This window comes from Apostichopus japonicus, chromosome 22, assembly GCF_037975245.1.
Source record: "Apostichopus japonicus isolate 1M-3 chromosome 22, ASM3797524v1, whole genome shotgun sequence".
Taxonomy (NCBI): domain Eukaryota; kingdom Metazoa; phylum Echinodermata; class Holothuroidea; order Aspidochirotida; family Stichopodidae; genus Apostichopus; species Apostichopus japonicus.
This window is the reverse complement of record NC_092582.1, coordinates 23523485-23550806: the sequence shown is the minus strand read 5'-3', so window position 1 is coordinate 23550806 and position 27322 is coordinate 23523485. Positions and strand designations below refer to the sequence as shown.

The 27322-nt window shown below is 37.9% G+C and overlaps 1 protein-coding gene across 1 annotated transcript in view; it reads left to right on the top strand.

Moving 5' to 3' along the window:
- Nucleotides 1-27063, top strand: part of LOC139963955 (divergent protein kinase domain 1A-like) — a 29365-nt gene extending 2302 nt beyond the window's left edge. The window contains exons 2-5 of the mRNA XM_071965217.1: nt 11331-11483; nt 22744-22872; nt 24774-24881; nt 25468-27063. Coding sequence (XP_071821318.1) covers nt 11481-11483; nt 22744-22872; nt 24774-24881; nt 25468-26376 — 1149 coding nt within the window. The 5' untranslated portion in view covers nt 11331-11480 and the 3' untranslated portion in view covers nt 26377-27063. The remainder of the gene's footprint in view (nt 1-11330; nt 11484-22743; nt 22873-24773; nt 24882-25467) is intronic.
- Nucleotides 27064-27322: the final 259 nt, after the last annotated feature.

The window sequence follows — 27322 nt, the reverse complement described above, 5'->3', positions numbered from 1 at the left end:
TTCAAAATCGTCACAGCCCTGCGAATAAAGTGTCTGTGTACGTTATTCGCCAGGCTGCCCTGCGAATAATCACTTCGCAACGGAAAACATAACAAAACTGTCAAAACACATTTTGGAATGAACATTATTTCTTTTCAAAACCACAACTTCTTCTTAAAGACGCAAAAGTTCCCCTACTCCAACAGATCATTGAATTTGTTTGAAAATAAATATATCATAACAATCAACCGCAAGTACAGTATATACAGGGTTAACAACACCCATTACAGAGATTTTCATGCTAAAAATAGCCAATGATTCTCTTCCAAAATTCACATGATTTGATTGGTTATAAGTCCCCATCCATTGTCTGTGAAAATTCTCGCACCTGTAGTGCTCAGTGAACACGGAGTATGTTGTTTAACAACAATTACTTGCAACTTACTTTCCCCTGTATAGAGATAGTGAAGTTTTTTGCAGTATAGGCTATCATGTGTGTGTACTCCAATATCATAACGTTAGGCCATGTCACATGCAGTACGTATACCTTTTGACAACGAAGAGGCTTCTTAATATTTGAATCATTGTTTTGATCAGAAAATGTTAATGAGTGGAGACAATCTATGCATTTTGTGGGACGCTAACATTTCTGATCGTGAACAGGATATTTCAGCTCACAGTATTTTTATCTCAATACATTACATGTATAGAGATATTGTAACAGTAAGTGGGACTCTCTCTTCTCTTAAAAAATTTTCAGCGTCTTCATATAAAGTTCTTTTTCTCTGGAATTTTCAGAGCAAGCATATATCATATAGGCCAACAAAAGTTACTATTTTTTATTCGAGAATTTTATCTCATTCTATGACTTTTTCACCGATTTATGTCCAAATCGGGCCAATTTGGACTGAAATACAGTTGAAACAACCCATTTTTGCACACGCTCCAAAACTTATGTTTTATGAAAGAGAATAGAATAGAATTGTCTTTCAACAGTGGTATCGTCTAAGATAGGGTCCTATGTATTATATATTTTATTAACATTTTAAACTTTCATTTGTTGTTTACAGGTAGGTATTAATAAGAATTTTACTAGCTGTATATGACATTTTATGGCTTTTATTTGCTTTATTTGATGTTTAAATGATTTTCCTTTCTTAAAACAACACTGAGCTGCCGCCCCTACTTTTAGTAAAAAGGTCCGTTTTTGATGATTAAGCCCCGCCCCCAAGTCTGTTTTGTAGCAGATTGGCTATGACTCATGGCAGCTACATGTTAGATATACGAAAATGGCTACCCTCGTGACCAATTTTCTGTACTGTAGTTCGGTACGCCAGGTATTGCATGCTAATTACATATACACATTCTGTACTGCTGAATTCTACGTAGTGCATTTAATTTATATTAGGCCTTCGTTTTTGTAACATCCATTTAAGGATAGTACTGGTGTTCAGGTAGCTTTTCAGAGCAAGGGCCATGATAAGTTTGTTTGATTGCCCTTCATGTATTTTGTATAATTACGTATACACATTCTTGTATTTCTGAAGGCTACTTACTGTAGGCCTAGTGCATTTAAAAAAATATATATAGGCCTAGGCCCCCTAGTGCATTTAATTTATATTAGGCCTTCGTTTTTGTAACATCCATTTAAAGATAGTACTGGTGTTCAGGTAGCTTTTCAGAGCAAGGGCCATGATAAGTTTGTTTGATTGCCCTTCATGTATTTTGTATAATTACGTATACACATTCTTGTATTCCTGAAGGCTACTTACTGTAGGCCTAGTGCATTTAAAAAAATATATATAGGCCTAGGCCCCATAGGCCTATTAGGCTTTCAGTGATAGCCACATTAGCATTGTACTGGTGTTCAGACAGCTTTTCCTAGGAAGGACCAGGGTAAGTTTGTTTGATGGGTACGTATAAAAGAGGAGCCAGCCATAGCATCACAACTTTTATAAGACTATAAAAATTGTATAAGGTTATGTTTTATTTATAAGGATATAAGATGTATAAGGTTATAAGAAGTATGTTTAGCTTTCTTTGGAACCTGTAATGTTTGACATCAAATGTACAAAGAATTAAAATAAAATAACAAAATGGAGAGGAACTGAGGTGGCTATTAGGGGAGGAGGAGGCCACCCATCACTTGCATATAAAAACTTGTAATCTTCTTTTACATGATATTTTCCAAGTCATAAATCCATGAAATCTTCATGTCAGAAAAATTGAGATGGAAAAACGTGGGTTGTTTTGATATCTAGAAGTGGACACAGTTTTGATGGTAGTCACCACTACAGTCTACAGTAACATACAGTAGGTCAATAGGCCTAGCTCTCAAGGCAGGCATCAAGAATATGGTCGAGTTGTTCGCCTCTTCTAATTTGGCCGTTGTCATTGACGTCAAACTATATGACCAAAAAGTCCAACAGAGACTGACCCAAGATGAAGGATACCACATAAGAAACAAGTTCTTAAATATTCTATGATATTACTAAACCTTGCAACGTCGTTCTTTCGACTAACAGGCAATGAGCGCTAAAGGCAAGACTAGCAGGATAAAGTGTAACCTGCAGAGACTATTCGTGGCAAAGTAGCAAAAATGCAAGTTATATACTTGTTGTACCATGATTGATATTGATAATTGTAGAGACATAGCAAAGATTTGAAATTAGGAATCAAAATTAAAACTTCCAGTATTGAGATACTGCGTCATTGATGCTCTTGTTTTCTTCTCCTTGTATTAACAGTTGCTAATGTAAAATGTGCATTCTTACCATCAGTAGTTTCTGTTGCAACAATTTTTCGCGGTCCAATTAACCTAGTGCTTTAGTAAATGTTATTTTGGCACAAAATTCGTGTGTAAACTACTGTACTTTAGAACATTGAACTGATTTTTTAAAAATCTACATTGCGTAAAAAACTATTCACATAGACCTACTGTAATTTTCGTGTAGATGATTCCTTGCAAAAGCCAGGATAAATGTTTGATCAGATTTTAAGGATTTGCGCATGTGTAGTTGTGTAGAAAATGAAGCTCGAACAGGCATGTACATGCAGTAGTACAGTGAACTGGAATTTAGCAAGAGATATGCACACTCTACTGTAGGTACTGGGATTTTTGAAGAATTGTTTGTTGGAATCACTGCAAGGTCAAAGCACGGATCTACTACGGAGTTGGTGAGTAGGGAAGTAGAAGGACGGATGAAGGAGGGGACTGGGGGTAAAAATTGGTTGAAACAACAGGGTGGTCGAAAGGAGGGGTGCCCCTGCCCCCCTGAAAAATAGCGAAGTTAAGGCACTGAGCATTTCTGCCATATATTGTGTATAACTTTCACAAAGTATAGGCAGTGATATTATTAGTAACAGTAGGTCATACAATAAACGTAATTGGTTTTAGATTGGGACGCAAGCTTTTTTTACGGGACGCAAACTTATTCAGGGGCTTGCATCCCCGGGACGCAAACTTTTTTTCACTAATAACGTTACTGGTCATTTCTAAACCAATTAGTAAAGTTTGTTGAACATATGATGGTTTGGTTATGCTTAGGCAACACCACAACAGTTGAGTACTGTACATACCATTACTATTAGCGCCAAAAGTACTGTAGACTACTAACAATAAAGAAATGGAAATCCCTGTCTGGACTTAAAATAATAAGAACACTAATTTAGTGAAAGATACAAAACTTTTTAGCAAGTTATAAGCATGATATTACAAATTTTACATTTTTAAGGTTCATGAGTTTAGTACACATGAACCTTAAAGAGATGATTTGCAAAAACTCAAATCAGGATACACAATTGTTTGTCACTTCAGGAAAACCAGTTTTGCTGATAGAAACCTTCAAATGCCCAACAATTACAGCAAATCACTGTAAGTTTACATCGGTAGGATAAAATTAGGTTCTTTAACTCAAAAAATTTAAGAACAGATTGTTTTTTGTTAGAATACCAATATGTACTCTAGAGATGGCCAAATACCTTGTGAATGATTTTGTGGGGCATTTCCTACATGCTATCGGGTATCCTTTGCAAACTAAACAACAAATTTAAGGAGCTTTGAGACAAGTTTACTCTCTTAGTCTTACACTACCATTAATTTTTGTAAAGAGTTAAATTCAGATTCGCACTTGACATGGATTTGCAAGTGAATGATGGATGCATTTGTCAGCCTTCTGATTCATTGTGTAAAAGATCACTATGATTTAGGCAGTGTAGAAACAGTGAAATGTGTTAGCATACCATTTTGCAGTTAAAACTGCAAAGATACAAAAATGGAAAAATAAAGGAATTTGCTATCTATACACGGCTCAAAGAAACAGTGAGGTACAGTATAGGCCCATTCTCCCACACCTAGCTAGCATATACAGGCTTTGTATAAATACAGGAACCAGGGCTAAAATTTAACGGTTGTCCGATTGAATGAGATGACCAAAAATCATGTCAGACAACCTTAAACACTTTTACATTTTACATGTATTTGTAAAGGCTGTATACCCCTGTAGGTATAAATCTAGTATATATGTTGTAATTAGCTTATAAACAGTGCAATCCTAGTCAGTGCTAAATAAGTGTCTGTAAATTGAAAGGAGACTTAGTGACTTTTTGTCATGACCAGTTAACAATTTGATTCCTTGCAAAACAAATTTCCTATGTACAGTGTGATGGTAATGGGGTCTGTGAATGCGTGTATGTGCATACAGTATGCACTTGTTTTGCATTCAGACTGGGACTTGTATAGTACAAAGTGCTCAAATTTCTTTTGAAAAGATTCATTGAGTCCTCTGGATTCTGTGGTTGAGGGATCTTTTGTTAAGGTTGTTACTTTCAAACAATGCAAAATCAAAACAACAATGCTCTCAATGAGAGTGTAAAACACTCTTGGGTGTGTGCAAGAATGTTAATATATGATGATTGTGGCATTCTGGCTCATAAACAATTAAGGAAAGCAACAACTCAAGAAGCACAGCTGCATGAACATCAAACTTATGTGTAGATTGCCCATACTACGTTGTTTGCTGCTTCTGTTTGTCAGCAAGGTCAAAACTTTAGAAACGAAGCTACAGTAACTTAGCAAAATACTAGTTTTGATGAATCTCATATGGTTATTTCTTCTTGGAAAGGTCTCACTGCTGTTGTTATTGGGATAGGTGAAAGGTCATTTGAGGTCAACAGATGTTCAAGTCTGATCTAGATAGTAAACTTGGTAACGCCAAAAGAAAAGCTTCTTACATGGTGCTGTATGTACATATCAGCAAAGGTAATAGAGAGAATCTTTTGTTCTTTGAGGAGGTCGAAGGTCACCAGAGGTGACCGTGAAAGTCTATACTGTAGTTTAGTTCTGAAGAGACCACGAGAGGCAAGTCTGAAAATCTTGTAAATAGGGTAACTTCAATTTAAGTAAAACTTGGGGGCACCTCATACTTGGTCTGTGGATTCTACTTAATGAATGTGAGGATTCTCAGGCAATAAATAAGCAGGAGAGAGTGCCAATTACTACCACAGCTTGTTTTGGTGGCCAAGTTGTTTATTGTTTCTTCTCTCACTTAGCATGTTCAAGATTATGTCAAATAACTACATAAACTAAAGGTAACCAGTTACCACTGGAGCAAAGGTATTTAAGCGATAAATCCATTCTTCTTCTAGATTCTTCTCACTTTTGTTAAATATCTTTTCAACCCCTATTATCTCAAAAGTTCTTACTAATTTGAAAGTGTTTACCAAGGGGAGTATCGACTTTACGAATCTCTTGCCTATTGTCCAAGGTGCCTTAATTAAAGCTCTCCTTGAATAGGGTGTTGGGTAGATTTTCTATATAAAGTTCAAATAACAGAAAAGTTGTTTAGTTCATGTATAGTGTACTGTACAGTGTTGGTAATGTATGTCAGTTGCTGTAGCTAACATGAAGAAAGAAGTTGTTTTTCATATTTCAGCATATTTCAGCATGTTTCTCTGGTTATACTAACATTAGGAATATATGTCACATTTATGGCTATAATGAAGAGGGAATTTTGGTTTTTCTTATCTCAGCATGTTTCCGTGGTTATATATATGGTAGTTATTGTTAAAGCTAAAAATGATGTTTAACCGTAACTGGTGGCATTTCTTTGTACATAATCAGCTGCATTAAAAGTAGGGAAAAAACATTCTGTCCCTGCCTATTCCCCCTGCCACATGGTCATTAATGAGCATTAATGACGTTGGAGAATTGTGAATTTAATTAATCATTTCAACTTTCAAGACGAACAAAAAAAAGTATATATTTGGTCTTAATTGGTATCAATGTTAAAAATAAGAGTTTGATGCTAGTACTTTTTGGTAATATTAGTTAAACCAATGTTCTATGTTACATCAAATTTTTCATTCTGCCACAGCAGTATTTTTGTGTTATCTGTGTGAGGTCAGAAGGTACATACATAGGTGTACGAGATGAAAGTCTATCAAATTCCATCCCACCAGCAACACAGGAATTTTGACTCTTGGTCCAGAATGGCAACCTACTGACACATTGTTTTAATTAAGCATTTATAAATAGAATCTTAGAACGTCATTGTAGTTTATTGTCATTTTTAACATCTGGATATCAAGACTGTCAGGTATCATAACTAATGTCTGGGTTAGCTGCTCTATTAGAGAGGCATGGTGTGTAGATCAAAACTTAATATGTCACATAGAATTCTTTCTGGTAGACTGCTTAAACCAGAAGCAGGTCACTTCGCCCAACAACCATTTCGCCCAACAGCCATTTCGCCCAACCTTACCATTTCGCCCAACCAGCCTGGTCATCTCGCCCAACCAGCCTGGTCATTTCGCCCAACCTTGATTAAATATGATAATTCAAAAGGAAACATTCGGGAATTGGTAACGTTACAGGATACGAACCGAATATTAAGGAAACTTGAGGATGGATCAGTGTTTTAGGGGTTATGTTTGATAGTAAATGTTCGGAATTGGTAACGTTAAGGGATATGAACCGAATAATAAGGAAACTTGAAGTCGTGGTTAAATCGATTACATATGTGATTACATTGATACAGTGGTAACATTGATTAAATATAGTTCTTCAATATTACGGACCGGTTTTATATATTAAATTTTTTTCAATTTAATAAGGAAACGTTCGGGAATTAACTCTAACAATTAATTAATTGTTAGTCAGTAAGATGGATCAGTACTTTAGGGGTTACTGTAGGTTTGATAGGTTTTTATGGAGACCGATTCCCCTTTGTTTGTTTAATAATATAACTTTCATTGTATGCGTAACCGTCTAAAGTAGTGTAATACTATAACCCAAAATAATCAAATTGAACTAGTGAAATAGAAAAGGTGATATTATTCCACACCGATTCCCCTTGTTTGTGTAATAAAATAACTTCTATTGTACGCGTAACCGCTTAAAGTAGTGTAATCCTCCCATTATACCCGAAATAAATGCTCAGACTCCGATCGATGTCGAGCGGACCTCACTTTATTTACCTACCACGAAGTAATATAACCCAAAATAAATCAAATTGAACTAGTGAAATAGAAAAAGTAATATTATTCTCACTGAAAATGAGTAAAAAAATGGTTGGGCGAAATGACCAACAAGGTTGGGCGAAATGACCATGCTGGTTGGGCGAAATGACCAGGCTGGTTGGGCGAAATGACCAGGCTGGTTGGGCAAAATGACCAGGCTGGTTGGGCGAAAATGGCAGTTGGGCGAAATGGTTGTTGGGCGAAGTGACCAGAAAGCCTGAAACCAATCTGCATATTTACATTTCATAATTATTGTAGCCCAATTCTCATTTTTTTATTCTCTCCTACTGTTTGTTCTCTGTTGTGTTTGTATTTTTGGTTCTTTGTACTGTTTACTTAGCCCTGTTAACTAACTATATATTAAAGGGAGGGCTCACGCTTGACACAAGTCACCTGAGCTTTTGAGTTAATTCCAAGTTTTAACTCTTTTGTACATGTGTCAATTGCTGTTTCATTTCCAAGTGTTTTTCCTTCCATCCAAAAATTTGCAATCAGCTGAAATTTAGATTTTACAGTAGTTATAATTTACATAAACCATTTACCAGATATGCCAACGAGTACGATTTTATCATATTTAGTACTGAAAACAAGTGAAATACGATAATACAATATTGCCTCTTGAAAAGACTATTTTTCATCTTTCCATCTTCTTTTAAAGGAAGCTGAATCGCATGACAACATGTACAAGTAACCCCCAAAACCCTGACAAACTTGTTGAACAACGAGCCTACATGGGCGGGAAATACGCGGAATCGGCAGCTTTACAATTTTCTCATTAAATGTTAATGAAAAAGCAAACATTTTACTTGCCCCTTCTTACCAGTAAACATTTTTCTAACATTTTTACATCTGATTTTCTCTCCAAAATCTGATTTTGTAGGATATTCAGTCTGTTTTTTTGTGTCAAGAGGTTGGCATCTCTGATTTACTGTGACAGCCAAAGACTTTCTCCAGGATTGCAACTTCTGTTGTGACACTTCAGCCAATAATTTAATGCTGACCGTACACTACCCAACTGAATGCAGCCGGACTTGATTCGAGCGTCTTGATAATAATCTTATTGAGGATTTATAAAGTGCAGACATATCCACTGATAACGGTGCTCAAGGCGCATAGCAATATTACCCAGGTCAACGATAACCTGTTAAACATAACTTGGCAGCAGCTAAACAGCCCCCAATTGACAGTTTAACTCACAGGTCCCCATTTATACACCTGGGTTATAAGCTCTCAATGGAGATAAAGTGCCTTGCCCAAGGACACAACATAATTATGTGGCCAAGACTCAAACCTGCAAGCCTTAGATCACAATCAAGTCCACTGCCTTGACCACCTGACCACAATGCTCTCTCAATTGATCAGCATAATCAAGTCCACTGCCTTGACCACCTGACCACACTGCTCTCTCAATTGATCAGCATAATCAAATCCACTGCCTTGACCACCTGACCACAATGCTCTCTCAGTTGATCAGCATAATCAAGTCCACTGCCTTGACCACCTGACCACAATGCTCTCTCAATTGATCAGCATAATCAAGTCCACTGCCTTGACCACCTGACCACACTGCTCTCTCAATTGATCAGCATAATCAAGTCCACTGCCTTAACCACCTGACCACAATGCTCTCTCAGTTGATCAGCATAATCAAGTCCACTGCCTTGACCACCTGACCACAATGCTCTCTCAATTGATCAGCATAATCAAGTCCACTGCCTTGACCACCTGACCACACTGCTCTCTCAATTGATCAGCATAATCAAGTCCACTGCCTTAACCACCTGACCACAATGCTCTCTCAGTTGATCAGCATAATCAAGTCCACTGCCTTGACCACCTGACCACACTGCTCTCTCAATTGATCAGCATAATCAAATCCACTGCCTTGACCACCTGACCACAATGCTCTCTCAATTGATCAGCATAATCAAGTCCACTGCCTTGACCACCTGACCACAATGCTCTCTCAATTGATCAGCATAATCAAGTCCACTGCCTTGACCACCTGACCACAATGCTCTCTCAATTGATCAGCATAATCAAGTCCACTGCCTTAACCACCTGACCACAATGCTCTCTCAATTGATCAGCATAATCAAGTCCACTGCCTTGACCACTTGACCACAATGCTCTCTCAATTGATCAGCATAAACAAGTCCACTGCCTTAACCACCTGACCACAATGCTGTCTTAATTGATCAGCATAATCAAGTCCACTGCCTTGACCACATGACCACAATGCTCTCTCAATTGATCAGCATAAACAAGTCCACTGCCTTGACCACCTGACCACAATGCTCTCTCAATTGATCAGCATAATCAAGTCCACTGCCTTGACCACTTGACCACACTGCTCTCTCAATTGATCAGCATAATCAAATCCACTGCCTTGACCACCTGACCACACTGCTCTCTCAATTGATCAGCATAATCAAGTCCACTGCCTTGACCACCTGACCACAATGCTCTCTCAATTGATCAGCATAATCAAATCCACTGCCTTGACCACCTGACCACAATGCTCTCTCAATTGATCAGCATAATCAAGTCCACTGCCTTGACCACCTGACCACAATGCTCTCTCAATTGATCAGCATAATCAAGTCCACTGCCTTGACCACCTGACCACAATGCTCTCTCAATTGATCAGCATAATCAAGTCCACTGCCTTAACCACCTGACCACAATGCTCTCTCAATTGATCAGCATAATCAAGTCCACTGCCTTGACCACTTGACCACAATGCTCTCTCAATTGATCAGCATAAACAAGTCCACTGCCTTAACCACCTGACCACAATGCTGTCTTAATTGATCAGCATAATCAAGTCCACTGCCTTGACCACATGACCACAATGCTCTCTCAATTGATCAGCATAAACAAGTCCACTGCCTTGACCACCTGACCACAATGCTCTCTCAATTGATCAGCATAATCAAGTCCACTGCCTTGACCACTTGACCACACTGCTCTCTCAATTGATCAGCATAATCAAATCCACTGCCTTGACCACCTGACCACACTGCTCTCTCAATTGATCAGCATAATCAAGTCCACTGCCTTGACCACCTGACCACAATGCTCTCTCAATTGATCAGCATAATCAAGTCCACTGCCTTGACCACCTGACCACAATGCTCTCTCAATTGATCAGCATAATCATCCAGTTTGTACATCTGCTTCAGACTGAGGAATCTCAAAACCAGTTTTTAAGTCCTTCAGTCGGGGAATGTCAACATGTAACCTATCCCCTAAAGTAGCAGTTTTCGAGGGTTATGCAAGTTTTCCTCTTTAAACTTCCCAGATTGCAGCGAAGATTAACGATCGCAGAGTAATCACTTTGCATGTGACGTCAACAATTAATTAACAGGATACAGTTGTTCTGTGTAAGGGCTTCGGTTGGGAAGTCCTACTATGTAACTGTTGGCGAGTATCCAATGCTATATGCCAGGTCAAGACAATCTTTGGCAGTCAGTCAGTCGGTCCGTGTGTGGTTTAACAATATTGTTCCAGCATTATTCTATTGCAAACTGAGAACTTCTGCCAGTTTTAATCTGCCACCTGCTAGGCAAAAGATCAAAGCCTCCTTCCCAAACCACATATAAACAGTTAAAATTGATTAAATGCATGCACTTCCAAGTTTCAATTCAAGTTGACAATCTGCTTGTTCAGAATTAGCACTTGAACAATCAAATATCCAGTATCTGTTACTTGTCACTAATGAATTCTACCAAGTAATTAATTAGTTTCCTGTGATATTCCAAAACTTGTCCATTATTATTTTAAGATCAGTCTTATATGAAATGACTTTTGACTTCTTCAACACTCTGCAGATGTGTTTGCCTCGGTGATGAATTCCAAGGTGTGATGTTTTCATGATACTGTCGCGTTGTGGGTTTCGTCCATTCTGCGTGAGATGAGACTAGCTCCAGTATGCTGCCATCCTGCAAGACTAGAGTGCCACTCCACCACACCTTTCCAAAATGGTAACTATTTTTTGGATCAGTACTATGTTGCATGATGTACATCAGGCATTGCTATCAGTATTAAAAAAAAAAAAACAGATTTAGTCAATATTGGGTTTTCTAGTTTTGTTAAAAAGAACACAAACATGAATAATAGAGTGTTCTTTGCTTTCATGGGATGCCAAAATGGTAAAAAAACTGGCTTTGCTTTATATGTTGATACACATATATACTGCATGGTACTGTATGTCTATTGGGGGGTCACACAATTTGGGAAGTTAGCATGAAGTTCAGGAGATTCTCTACAATTATGTGAATCAGTGAATGTATATCAAGTTAAATCAAAACGAATAATAAATGTATTGATCTCCTCCCAACCCCCCCCCCCCCCCCCCCCCGCTATGCTCCCAATTTGACACAAATTCTATTTCAAAATATTTAAAAAATATTCTAAAATATAGCAAAATGGGAGAGTTAATTTGAGGAATATTTGTAGCAAGAAAACTAGAAAAGAAAGTTGTGATGGGCCTTGTATTCTCATCCTTTCCCCTCACCGAATAAAATGTTCCTGCTTTCCACTATATATACTTCATACACATATATAGATGATATTTAAGTCCTAAGAAACTATTATAGGGTATACCAAATATGTTTATTTAAATCATGTACCCCTATTATGAGAGACTTATGCCATATCACAAACCTCAAATTAATTCATAAACCATCACATCAGAGAATATTGACTAAATCCATGACTGACACTGATCACAAAAAATACAAAACTAATGTTACAATTACAGTATATCCATACAGTAGTTTAATTGAATTCTCTAGCTATTGAAATGTTATCAGTTAGGATTTTGTTCTGCAACCCTCATTCCCCCAACCCTACCCCCAATCCCCATCCCCAAATAAAACACCAATGTAGTATTGTTTTTATCAGTAAAATTTGTTGTGAACCGAATAGCTACTGAGGAAACTTCCAATTTGACAGCAGCACTTATATTTATAACTGTTCGCACTTAAAAGCAAGTAACAACTGTCATCATAAATTTTTTTTTTTTTTTTAGTGTATGGGATATCAGATTATTGGGATGCCCATTGTTGTCGTAATTTTATCTAATTACAACAAACAGAAATTGCATGCAAATCTGATGGTTTACTGATTTCTCATAATATTAGTTTAATATTATTTACAGAGGGATCAAAAGTGTGAAAATCTTGTAAACATGATATCTCAAGGAAGGTCACATATGCGAACTTTCTCATATTTGGCATGTGGATTTCCTTTAAATAGTTTAGTAAACCTAATTGATTATGGTGGAGGTCATTGGGTCAGCAGTGGTCAAAATGTGAATATATCAAAAGTGTTATCTCCAGAACCAGAATATGAAAGGAACTCATATGCATTGGGTGTTAGCCTTGTGTGTTGTATAATTTGTAGACAATTTGATGTAGGTCAGAGTTCATTTAAGGTCACCATGTGTCAAAATATGTACATATGATATTTCCAGATAGAAGACCGCAGTAGTTCGTATGTATTCATGTGCTATGGCTTCTCTATAATGAGTACAAGAACCCTATTGTTTTTGTTGGAGGGTATAGGTCATTTGGGTTCAGCAGAGGTTACACTCTGGAAGCTTTGAACATGACATCATATAAGAAAGGCAGTTTCATCAGATGTCATATTGGCATGTGACTTCATTATCATGAGTACAAGAGCTCAGTAAAATGGGTCAAAGGTCATTTGCGATCAGCAAGGGGAAAAGTACTGTAGCTGTATAATTTTGAGACTCATTCACTTCAAGTTATTAATGTTTGACTAAGGTGAGCAGAATTAAATCCCTGAAAACCTTTCATCTTAGTTAAGGGATGTGGTCGGTAATAAGCTTTTGGTTTCAGCATGACATATTGTGCAAGGACATGATATACAGAAAAGTGCATAATTGGTCAGATCTTAATTGATGTTGTTCTGATATTGAGAATGATTTGTATTTCTAAGAACCTAATTCATCATTTCTGATGTTTACAACATGTCAGGGTAATATTTTGTTGCTCTCACAAGCTTGGTTTACACCCATGCTTTCACCAGACTTAATTGGTTACAGGTTTAAGATTCTGCTTGAATATGCCATTTGCATCTCATTTAGCCAGAAATTACTGCACAATATCTTCAAACCAGCTCTGAATTGTCAATATTAAAGAGGGGGGCTTATTATAGTAGTGTGCAGTTATAAATTTGGTGTACTCAACTTTACTGCAATTTTGAAGTCATGCCCCCTCCCCCCTCACCCCCCCCCCCCTCCCTTTCATTTCTCATATAGAATACCACAAAGTATTATGCAAAAGCTTCAAAGCTTGTGTTTGGTAGAAACTCTGTATGTGTTCCAGCAATTAATACTATGCAGAGGAATGACTTATGTAGTCTACATGGCATCTAGCAAAATAAACACAAACTTTAGCCAAATTGCAAAAGTATACATACAAAAGGAGTTATTAGAAAGCCAGTAGGCTTAGTGATTCCTTGCCTTAGAGTTTATAATATACCAGTTTGATATCTGATGAAAATGTGCCTTGAGATCAAGTACCAGAACAGGGCAGTTCCGTAAACTAGTAAACCTTTTCACCAAAACTTAAAAAACGTTGAATCATTACATATAGGGTATCAGATGAAAGCTAAAACTCTGAAGTTTCATAATATTTAGCAAATTTTCACAGAACACATTGTTTTCAGGCAGATTAAGGTGTGTATTAGTCAACCGAAAAAATCTCAAATTTGCTTCACAAAAATTACCCAAAAACAAAATGCCTATTTTTGCCTGTGTATCTTCAGAGGAATAAATATTCTTGGATTTGCTGAAGTGATATAATATATAGATTCAGTTGACAAACAGATAAAGTTGCAGGGATTTTCAGTTTTCTGAGAATAACTTTTTGTACAAATGTAAATTGTCATGTGTACGTCCGTCACAGAAAAATCACATTTTTTTAAATTTCATACAGAAGGAGGTACCCAGATTTCAAGACATCTACAATTCAATGCACATTTTGAACACTCAATAACTACATAATGTGCCTTTAATCCCTAGGATTTTATTTTTTCAGAAAATGCTGTGACAGACGTACGTATTTTCGTACGTCCGTCACGTACGTCCGTCACGCATACGTCCGTCACATTATTTTTGTTTAGATAAACAATGTATTTTAACATTTTTATCACTACAGTACCTCTGAATTTAATAATCAAACCCATTTAGTCATTAACACAGATATTAGGTAGTTTTGTGGTTGCTTCATTAGCATAAATGCAGTGGTATGCAAACATTGCATACTTCAGTGTCAACTAGCATATATTGGAATTAGCACTTGGCAAAATATCAAAGAAATGGCATGGTATTGAACCACATGTTCAGTATGCTATTGTCTACATTGATATAACACTTTCATGTGAAAGCCTTGTTCAAATTAGAAAACACACAGAGGGGATCCGACCGAATCATATCCCCTGCTCGAGATCAACATCCTAATGTAAATACTATCCTTCTCAGGGTCAGACCGCGACATGTTGGTCCCCTGTTCTGGGGGGTATCAGTTCCAGAGTGTGAAGACTCGGGACCAAAGTGACCGGAGATCAAGGCAAACAAACTACATAACACCATGTCTGTTCAACTCACTATTAGGCAAACTAACCATGGACATATATGGAACTATTAGCTACAAACTATTTGTTTGTGTACAACATTGTTTCTTGTAGTTCTGCCATTTATTCTTCCCTCTGACCATAAGGTTTCCTTTCAATATCCAACACACTGTATATTTTACACTGTGTTCAACTAGTTTTTAGTAAATAATAAATCAGTTTTAGAAGGAAGATTGTCTGAGAGTCATCAAGAACTGTTATTGCAATTGTTAGTATTTTGTTACCGCTGTAGTATGCATGTTATTGTTTTGATGTAATTTGTTCTACATTTGCTTTAGGTTCATTACCTTTTGTGTTGGGTTTCAGGTATCATTATGTGGAAGAAAAGTTAATTTTGAATCACATGTGCTCATAGTTTTATGTTGGTGGACAGAGTTACCAGATGGTTTTTCCTTAACTTCACAGTGTTTGTGTGTATTACCTTTATACATGTTTCATAGTTGCTATACTAACCAAGGGTGTGCCGCTGTATCTCTGTATCTTGACATGAGATATTTAAGAACTATTGCCAGTTAATGCTCTCATAGCTATTCAGCAGTACTGCTGAATAGCTATTTGTAGTATGCACACCCTGGTTATAACACTGACTTCACTTGTTATAACAGTGTTATAACACTGACTTCTTTCTCCCACTTTCACCTCAATCTTGAATCTATATACATTGCATGCAGAAGTTAGTGACACTCATCTTTATTAGAAATTTGCCATACGCTTTGTGCATTTGCACTTTTGTGAGAGTCACCATACAAATATTGTAACTTCCTCTTCATTGACTCAGAGTGGGAAATCAGAGCTGGAGCATGAGTTCAAGTGTGAACACTAAAATAGGAGATTTTGGAAACATATTTGCGGTTAAATTGTCAACACAGGACTAAGAACAGGGGATCCAATGTGAACACAGCCTAAGAACTCCTGAAGCAATACAACACAATGTATCACACATCTGAATTTCTTGTTTGCTGAAATGTACTGTTAAGTCATCCATACAGATGCTTGTAGCATGTATGTATTTTAATAAAAAAAAAATTTTCAAGTAAATAAACAGGGTGTGAAGAAAAGTGAAAGAAAAATGGTTTGGTGCTCATACCAATAATAAAGACCCATCATTCTGACCCACTAAAGAACTTCAACTCCCTATGGGTCTAACATCTGTATTGTTTGAAATGATGCACACAAAATTTTAAATGAGCTTACCATTGATGATTTGCATAAAACTTAAAGTGAAATATAGATTTCCAATAGAATAGAAATTTTTTGAGAGGGTAAACCTTCTTTTCACTATTACTTTTACCTAAGTTGTTCCATTAGCCACAAGTAAATGAGCTGCATTATTGTATACATCTGTCAACAATGGAAACTCTGGGTGAAGCTCTGTCACAAATTAAAATTTTAGGGATACCAAGTAGCACTTTTGTTTGTGACGGACGTACATTTACTATATAATTTCACACGTGTACGTCCGTCACAAAAAATTGTACGTCCGTCACAGAGGAATTTTTGAATATATTGCAGGGAAGTGATATAGGTTTCAACTGCTTGTTTACTGATATGTGTAGTTAAGAGTCTTCTTCATAACATGTATAGTAATTTTAAATTGTATCCCATCCCAATTCACAGAAATTTTCAAAAGAAAATTACGATCTGAAAAAGTCACTTTCTCTGGGTACGTCCGTCACAGGGAGGTTTTTTGAGTATTTTTGTAGTTTATTTAGATGGACAAGGAATGAAACTCCATACAAGAATAGTACAAGGTAGATGTTCCATAAAACCCAAATGAAAAGTTATCTCCTATATATAGCCATTGAGATATGGATCAACAAACTGTCCGAAATGTACGTCCGACTTTACGGAATTGCCCAACATCAGAAAAGAGTTCCAAATAATTAGACCATTGCAAAGGGTATTACCCTTCTGAAAGTTGATAACAGATAACAATTATTACTAGAAAACTGGCTCAGTGACTTAATTAGAAGAAAGGTCAAATCCTGACACAGAAAGCCATTCATCAAAGATGTGGTTCAGTTGAATGCTTTCAAGGTTTCCAAACTTTGACCTCTCTTGACTTGACTTTTTCAGGATGTTGCGCCACTTAAACATCACAACATCTCAACTTTTTGTGAAATGCATTGTTGGCTGTTTCTTTTTTGTTTTGTATTTTTGCAGAATTTGAAAAAGTGAAATGAAAAGTGGATTTCAAGTCAAGAGTAATTTTATCACATGCAATATGTCTTGAATTTTTCTTTGGCAAAAATGACACATGATATGCTTTTCACGAAAACATGAGTTCTGAACTGGACATGTTGTATGTACTGTAGTTTGCATGTACAATAAACATTAATAATGGTTCAGATTGTGGATTAAAATAAAAATGGAAACACCTTTCAACTGATAAAAATGATAGTGCTTTCAAGCTAAGCCATTGCCTTTGAAGAATCAAGACCAAGTAAACTAATACACATAACTACACTGTACGTAGGCCTACGGGTGATCTAGTGTAGTGGTGTCCGTTACAGTGCTGTAAGTAGGCCTAAGGGTAATCTAGTGTAGTGGCGTCTGTTAAAGTGCTGTACGTAGGCCTACGGGTAATCTAGTGTAGTGGCGTCTGTTAAAGTGCTGTACGTAGGCCTACGGGTGATCTAGTCTAGTGGTGTCCGTTACAGTTCTGTAAGTAGGCCTAAGGGTAATCTAGTGTAGTGGCATCTATTGCAGTGCTGTTCGTAGGCCTACGGGGATCTAGTGTAGTGGCGTCTATTACAGTGCTGTTCGTAGGCCTATGGGTGATCTAGTGTAGTGGTGTCTGTTACAGTGCTGTACGTAGGTCTATGGGTGATCTAGTGTAGTGGCGTCTGTTAAAGTGCTGTACGTAGGCCTACGGGTGATCAAGTCTAGTGGTGTCCGTTACAGTGCTGTAAGTAGGCCTAAGGGTAATCTAGTGTAGTGGCATCTATTACAGTGCTGTTCGTAGGCCTATGGGTGATCTAGTGTAGTGGTGTCTGTTACAGTGCTGTACGTAGGCCTACAGGTGATCTAGTGTAGTGGCGTCTATTACAGTGTTATACGTAGGCCTACGGGTGATCTAGTGTAGTGGCGTCCGTTACAGTGCTGTACATAGGCCTACGGGTGATCTAGTGTAGTGGCGTCTGTTACAGTGCTGTACGTAGGCCTATGGGTGATCTAGTGTAGTGGAGTCTGTTACAGTGCTGTACGTAGGCCTATGGGTGATCTAGTGTAGTGGAGTCTGTTACAGTGCTGTACGTAGGCCTACAGGTGATCTAGTGTAGTGGCGTCTGTCACAGTGCTGTATGTAGGCCTACAGGTGATCTAGTGTAGTGGCGTCTGTTACAGTGCTGTACGTAGGCCTATGGGTGATCTAGTGTAGTGGAGTCTGTTACAGTGCTGTACGTAGGCCTATAGGTGATCTAGTGTAGTGGAGTCTGTTACAGTGCTGTACGTAGGCCTACAGGTGATCTAGTGTAGTGGCGTCTGTCACAGTGCTGTATGTAGGCCTACAGGTGATCTAGTGTAGTGGCGTACGTCTGTTACAGTCAACGAGGTAAATGAATCTGGAGAAACTATCACACAGTAAATACGCGCATACGCGCGTACCATGTATGGAGGGTCATGTGATGTGTTCCAGGGTGGTACTAATATACTACTCTCCCTATTACGCATGATGATTTCACCCAACTAGTACGTAAATGTGTTTGCGTGCTTAGAGCAGCAGACGACACCTGTTACCTAGCAATAACCGTGCCTGTAGCCTAACGTGATAGCTATATTCCCGTCGAGCAGCATTAGGCTCTGTTACATGGAGAATTCCGTGGTTGCACTGCACTAAACATTTCCCCACATTTCCCATTTCTACATTCACTTATAGCGTGTAGTAATAACGTTAGGCCATATGAGACAAAGCTTGCCCCTAGAGCTGTATTAATAAGTAAGATTATGTAGAAAGCCTGTCTTCATTCAAGAGAATAAGGTTGAACGTTAGCATAAAAGCACTATTTCGTAGGCCTGAAGTACCAGTACCTTCTTATGCCGTTAGTTCCAATGTCCGAACCGACCAATCTTTCACGAAGTCACTAACACTGTTCTCGAACTGCTACAGAGAAATATCAGTATAGTACCACCCTGGAACACATCACATGACCCTCCATACATGGTAAGCGCGCACCCAATTGACATGAATCCTCCAGATTCATTTACCTCGTTGGTTACAGTGCTGCACGTAGGCCTACAGGTGATCTAGTGTAGTGGCGTCTGTTACAGTGCTGTACGTACAGTAAGCCTACAGGTGATCTAGTGTAGTGGCATCTGTTACAGCGCTGTACGAAGGCCTAAGTGGTGATCTTGTGTAGTGGCGTCTATTACAGTGCTGTACGTAGGCCTAAGGGTGATCTATTGTAGTGGTGTCCGTTACAGTGCTGTACATAGGCCTAAGGGTAATCTAGTGTAGTGGAGTCTGTTACAGTGCTGTACGTAGGCCTATGTGGTGATCTTGTGTAGTGGCGTCTATTACAGTGCTGTACGTAGGCCTACAGGTGATCTAGTGTAGTGGCATCTGTTACAGCGCTGTACGTAGGCCTAAGTGGTGATCTTGTGTAGTGGCGTCTATTACAGTGCTGTACGTAGGCCTACAGGTGATCTAGTCAGTGTAGTGGCATCTATTACAGTGTTGTATGTAGGCCTATGGGTGATCTTGTGTAGTGGCGTCTATTACAGTGCTGTACGTAGGCCTACAGGTGATCTAGTCAGTGTAGTGGCATCTATTACAGTCTTTTACATAGTTCTATGGGTGATCTAGTGTAGTGGCATCTGTTACAGTGTTATACGTAGGCCTATGGGTGATCTAGTGTAGTGGCATCTGTTACAGTGCTGTACGTAGGCCTACGGGTGATCTAGTGTAGTGGCGTCTGTTACAGTGTTGTACGTAGGCCTATGGGTGATCTAGTGTAGTGGCATCTGTTACAGTGCTGTACTGTACGTAGGCCTACGGGTGATCTAGTGTAGTGGCGTCTATTACAGTGCTGTACGTAGGCCTACAGGTGATCTAGTCAGTGTAGTGGCGTCTATTACAGTGCTGTACTGTACGTAGGCCTATGGGTGATCTAGTGTGTGGAGTCTGTAACAGTACTGTATGTAGGCCTACAAGTGATATAGTGCTACAAGTAAAGTACAAGTACGAGTACAGTAGATACAGTAATGTGTTTCTGTTTGTACACAGTATAAGCTTACCTCCTCTGTCAGGTTACTATACTACAGTAGGTACATTAATGTGTTGCTGTTTGTATGGTATAAGCACACCTCCTCTCTCAGGTTACTACTGTATAGTGAAGTAGGTACAGTAATGTGTTGCTATATACAGTATACAAGTTCATAGTCACATCACCTGACCTAACGTGTATGTTATTCAAATAAGACAGCAAATCACTTGTGACAGGTCCAGAGAAACATTCACTGTTAAAACGGGAAGTTTATTTTAAATTTCTTAAATTTAATGAACTAGTGTAGTATGTAGAATGCCTTTTAAGCTGCCATTTTGCATTGTGCTTCTCTGACCAAGTAGCAGAATGTACATAATAATAACACATACATGTATGTACATGTACAGCAGTATATACGTTAGTATACATACAGTACTGTACATGTACGGTAGTATACATTCATATACAGTAGTATACATGTACAGTAGTATACATACATGTACAGTAGTATACATTCATATACAGTAGTATACATGTACAGTAGTATACATACATGTACAGTAGTATACATTCATATACAGTAGTATACATGTACAGTAGTATACATACATGTACGGTAGTATACATTCATATACAGTAGTATACATGTACAGTAGTATACAATACATGTACGGTAGTATACATTCATTTACAAAGTATAGTATGTACAGCAGTATACATATATGTCAGCAGTATACATGTACGGTAGCTATACATACATGTACAGCAATGTACATGTACAGTAGTATACTTTCATGTACAGTAGTATACATACATGTACAGTAGTATACATTCATATACAGTAGTATACATGTACAGTAGTATACAATACATGTACGGTAGTATACATTCATATACAGTAGTATACATGTACAGTAGTATACATACATGTACGGTAGTATACATTCATTTACAAAGTATAGTATGTACAGCAGTATACATATATGTCAGCAGTATACATGTACGGTAGCTATACATACATGTACAGCAATGTACATGTACAGTAGTATACTTTCATGTACAGTAGTATACATACATGTACAGTAGTATACATTCATATACAGTAGTATACATGTACAGTAGTATACAATACATGTACGGTAGTATACATTCATATACAGTAGTATACATGTACAGTAGTATACATACATGTACGGTAGTATACATTCATTTACAAAGTATAGTATGTACAGCAGTATACATATATGTCAGCAGTATACATGTACGGTAGCTATACATACATGTACAGCAATGTACATGTACAGTAGTATACATTCATATGTACAGTAGTATACATACAGTACATGTACAGTAGTACACATGTATTGAATATTATTATTGAAAATCTCTTTGTCTAGAACTAACGAGATCTGTCTGATTAATTTTAGCTACTCCCAATTAAGCAGTTTGTTATAGTCAGACCTGGCAATTTTTCTATATTAAGTCAATAATATTATATTAATATACAAAATTGTTGTGGTTTCCTTGTTCCCTATCATTTTTATGCTGGTCAGGTATAACCTGTAAGTCAATATTAAAGCAGCCAGATACAGTAGGCTATAAAATAAAGCTGCCTATTTTATATTTTATCAAATAGTTATTCCAAGATAGATCAATTGTTAACTTATATCATAGCAGTCATTGTCTGAATGATAGGGAGAAATGTTAACATAATAATTGCCTTGCCATGCTTGACTGACTTATTTTATTTGCTTTCACGATATATACGCTTTCATAGGCATCAATTGATCAATAATTAGTTATTGTCAATAATTGTACTACACAATTAGGTCAGAGTTCTACTTGTCCGTCACTGTTCTGTGACCGTGTTAAAATGTGCTCCGTAAAAAGACGGGAGTTTCCCAGTTTCCTATCAATTTGTATTATACCCTGAGTAGTCCTCAGGGCATTTTTCATTGTGGGGTGGGCGGGGGCGGGGGGGGGGGGGGAGGTAGGAAGGAAGGATAAAGAAGAGGAGGAGAAGTTGCTACTCCTTAATAGAATTAAAGGTTTCTCATTTGTTATCCTTATTTTCTCCCCTTATTGCCTGGCATTAAGCTATGCAGGATTTCAGTCAATTCTGAAATTCTGACTCTTTTCTTACAGAACATTGCATAAAATTGGAGACAATTTTTCCACTTCCAGGATCAGAGATCATGAAACCCTGTCACCTGATTTTTTTTGTTGTTTTTTTCTGCATCATTGACACAAGTTTTAGACAGCTTATAATGTTCTTTAACATAATTATTGTAACTAGTATGTCACACCTTCACCCAGCCACTCTGAAAACATTTATTTTGATGTCTTGCTTCTTCAAATTTCTTTTCCATCTCATCAGAGACGCAGAAAGCAGCAGCTGATGGCCTTTGTCTTGAGCTCTATCTGCCTCTTTCTATTCTGGATGATGTTTCTCTCAGAGAGAGAACCAAGCGATGTTTATCTCCTCCAGCAGTCTTTGTCCTTCACGGTAAGACCTTCCATTCCATTCATCCTCTACCTGTCTCCTCCGAACAACAGCACTCTAGCCGTATGATGTCCAGTATGAGTTACTTGATTTCCTCTGTAAATCTAGAACTCATCTCATTTAGTGATCAGCCATTTGTGATCTTCTACTCTCTTCAGTGGGGTATCGTACTCTGGCTTTATTTTGGTGGATTATTCAAATGAGATCCATAGAGGTGGAAGGCGTTGTGGTGGTTTGTCCAAATCCATATATCCATGATGGAAAATGAACGATACATTTAAAAATAGAGAGAAGCATGGGCTTGTTATTGAAGTCATCTTGCAAATGAAACAACTAACGGATCCTGTCTTCTTTAGGTACTGCAGTTGTTCATCATATTCCTACCCATCTCATCTAGGCCAATGGCAAGGTTTTATTTCTCCTTTAAGTTTGGATAAGGTGTTCAAAAATATCGAAGAAATTGCCTTACACTACAATTTGTGTACTGTGCAGTAGGTGTAAAGTAATGCATGTTTAGTATATATGTAGGTTTAAAGTTATGCAGGTTTACCATGTAGTACAGTACGTGTGAAGTAATGCATGTTTAGTATAAATGTAGGAGTAAAGTAATGCAGGTTTACCATGTACAGTAGTACAGTACGTGTGAAGTAATGCATGTTTAGTATATATGTAGGTGTAAAGTAATGCAGGTTTGCCATATTGTACAGTAGGTGTAAAGTAATGCAGGTTTACCATGTAGTATAGTACGTGTGAAGTAATGCATGTTTAGTATATATGTAGGTGTAGAGTAATGCAGGTTTACCATGTAGTATAGTACGTGTGAAGTAATGCATGTTTAGTATATATGTAGGTGTAAAGTAATGCAGGTTTGCCATATAGTACAGTAGGTGTAAAGTAATGCAGGTTTACCATGTAGTACAGTAGTTGGCATAAAAGAAAACAGAACCTTGCAGTTGAATGAAACCTTTGACATGAAAAAGTACAGATTCTATTGAAAAGTGAGAAAAATAACATATTTCATGTGATGACATCTGTGTCACATTGCCTATACCAGCTGAATATCACTTCTGTCCTGTAAAGTGTCACCTTGCCTATACAGTACCAGCTGGATATCACTTCTTCCATGTCAAGTGTCACATTGCCTATACCAGCTGAAGAACAATTCTTTCCTGTAAAGTATCTTAAATTGTCTAAGCCAGCTGAATATCCCTTATTTCAAGGAAAGTGTCACATTGCCAATACCAGCTGAATATCCCTTAGTTGTAAAACCTCACATTGCCTACAGTATACCAGCTGGATATCACTTCTTTCATGTGAAGTGTCACATTGCTTTTACCAGCTGAATATCACTTCTGTGTAAAGTGTCACATTGCCTTTGCCAGCTGAATATCACTTGTTCCATGTAAAGTGTCACATTGCATACTGTACCAGCTGAATATCATTTCTTCTATGTAAAGTGTCACATTGCATATACCAGCTGGATATCACTTTTTCCATGTAAAGTGTCACATTGTCTATACCAGCTGAATATAATTTCTTCTATGTAAAGTGTCACATTGCCTATACCAGCTGAATATCACTTCTTCTATGTAAAGTGTCACATTGCATTTACCCGCTGAATATCACTTCTTTCATGTAAAGTGTTACATTGTCTATACCAGCTGAATATCACTTTTTTCCTGTAAAGTCTCACATTGCTTATACCAGCTAAATATCACTTCTTCTATGTAAAGTGTCACATTGCCTATACCAGCTTTATATCATTTCTTCTATGTAAAGTGTCATATTGCATATACCAGCTGGATATCACTTCTTCTATGTAAAGTGTGTCACATTGCCTATACCAGTTGAATATCCCATTGAAATGTTCAATTACCAGTTACCTTGTGTTTCTTTATCGCCAGTGCTATTTCTACCAGAAGAAGATCGTTTCGGGGAATTTGTGCCAAAATCTTTGCCAAAGAAGAAATTTATACATAGACCAGTGTCTTTCATGCAAAACGCAATACAAGGTAAAATTTCATATATATTTTTAAATGATGCGTCATCGTGGTTTAGCTATAGTTTGTCACCAAGTAGCAGCGTCTTCTCAAAAAGGTTGCTGAAAAGTCAAGCAAATCTCTTTATATGTAGTTTTTCACAACTTAGATTTAGCAGTATTTCTAGGAAACCATTTTTCTCAAGAGTTTGCAGAGAGTACAGATTATCATCAAGCCTCCATTATTTGCACTGGTACAGTAGGTCTTGCTTGTTACATCTTAAATGCTTTTATGTCTTAAATTTTGTTAAGTTTTGTCTGAATTTTGCTTGAATTTCTACTGGTAAGGTAGTAATATACCTTTTCAATTGATAATTCACCACTGACTGTTATCAATGATTCCACCAGTTCATTGGTTAAACAATTTTGCATCCTCCCGCAACAGACAGGAAATGATTTTGGGTAGAGGATGAATAAGATCACCAACCGTCCAGTGATATTGAAAGCCACAGCTGACATCCAAAGAAGCAACAATAGTTATTTGTTAACCCTCTTTTTTAAAGAGGAAACAAGATCAAAGATAGATTTTCAAACTTTGAATTTTTTTTCTCCACTTCCAGGTATTTACAGGACAGTTGTATACAGCAGGGTCAGAAGATAGGAGTAACGTCCTGATAAAACATTTCCAAGTGGACGACCGATCGTTGTACCTCGACTCGGATATGTTTCACTCAGAGGAAGATCTCCGAGGAGCAATATCGTCGCACCTTCAACTCAAATTTGGTCAGTTTCACTTCGAAGATTTAATTCGTGCCATCTTGATATTAGCCGATAGCGACAATAACGAACATATCTCCCGTGCAGAGGCGAGAACTATGATCTCTCTGATGATGAATAATGACTTCATCATGACCGTTGTTCTAGCAGGTAACGACAAAGTTCCAAACTTGATAGGTTATTGCGGGGACATCTTTGTAACAGAGGGTGTGGACTCTTACAGGCTTCAGGCAGACGCAGAGAGCTGGGACCTGTTTACCTCTCTGCCCCCTTGGCCGACCAGAGTGCGTATAGCAGTGAGTATATTAGAGTTCGTGGAAGACATCCAAGACCTGTTCCTAGGCAACCTGCTGCTCTGCAGTTTATCAGATGCGAGCATCGGTCTGGTCAGCGAGGAGGCTAGCTTCTACAACCTGGAGTGGTTAGCGTCGGAAACACAGATCAGGGAACATCTCAAGTACCATCCGTGCGTGAGCAGCGAAGACTGCACCTACGGCCCCAACTGCGCTACGCAGTGTGGTCCCATGGGAATGTGCATTAGTAATACAACTCGTATCAACCTACCTCAGACGTGCAGTATATTAGAGACATTCATCACCAGGGGTGCACCTAGAACGTTCTATCCTAAACTTAAGGGTCTTGTCGACCGATGTATAGCGATGGACCCAGCCAGGAAGGACATCTTCATGAAGCATTCTCTCGTTCTGAACGATTTGAAAAATTCGCTCTGGTACGAAATCCATCTCCTTTGAGAATCGGCAAAGTTTCCACGGAGTTCGCCACGACGAATCTAGGAGTTTGCTCGACAAACGAATGTAGAGCAGTTTCGTTGATTTACCCATCAGCCATTGCACTGATCATTCTGGTGATCAGAGGTCTTCCATTTTGATTTATTTTTGATTTGTATTAATGGTAGCAAAAGTAATGAAAATATCATAAGAAACAGATCTTATCAATGTAAACCGAAATGTCTACCAGATTCGAAGGTCAGTTTGGTTTGCTACTTATTGAAGATGTTTCATTCTCTTCCTTCCAGAATTTTCTTAAAACCATGGTCATGATAGCTGTTATGTTTTGTAACCATTAAGCTCTGCATACCTAGCTGTCAATTTTCACTAGTTTATTATCACTCCACTTCAAACGTATGTAATTAAGAGGGGCAAAAAATATAAGTACTATAAATATTTTCCACTCCCAGAAAAATAAAGTCTATTTTGATGGTGCTTGGACCAACCAACAATCTACCTCATTGCAGTATACAGTAGTTGAGACGGGTTAAACCGTTTTCTCTCACATACACGCGACAATCTTCATGGATTTCTACCCAACTCATCGAAATGGTGTTCGTCACAGAAGGCATGATCAAGTCCACAGCTCTTGATTTGTCCTCAGGACCAAAGAGAAATATTAATCAGTAGTTAAGGATGAGTCTGTAATGGGATCAATACCCTGAGTCTGTAATGGGTGTCAATACCCTGAGTCTGTAATGGGATCAATACCCTGAGTCTCTAACGGGATCAGTACCCTGAGTCTGTAATGGGATCAATACCCTGAGTCTGTAATGGGATCAATACCCTGAGTCTGTAACAGGATCAATACCCTGAGTCTGTAACGGGATCAATACCCTGAGTCTGTAACAGGATCAATACCCCGAGTCTGTAGCGGGATCAGTACCCTGAGTCTGTAACGGGATCAATA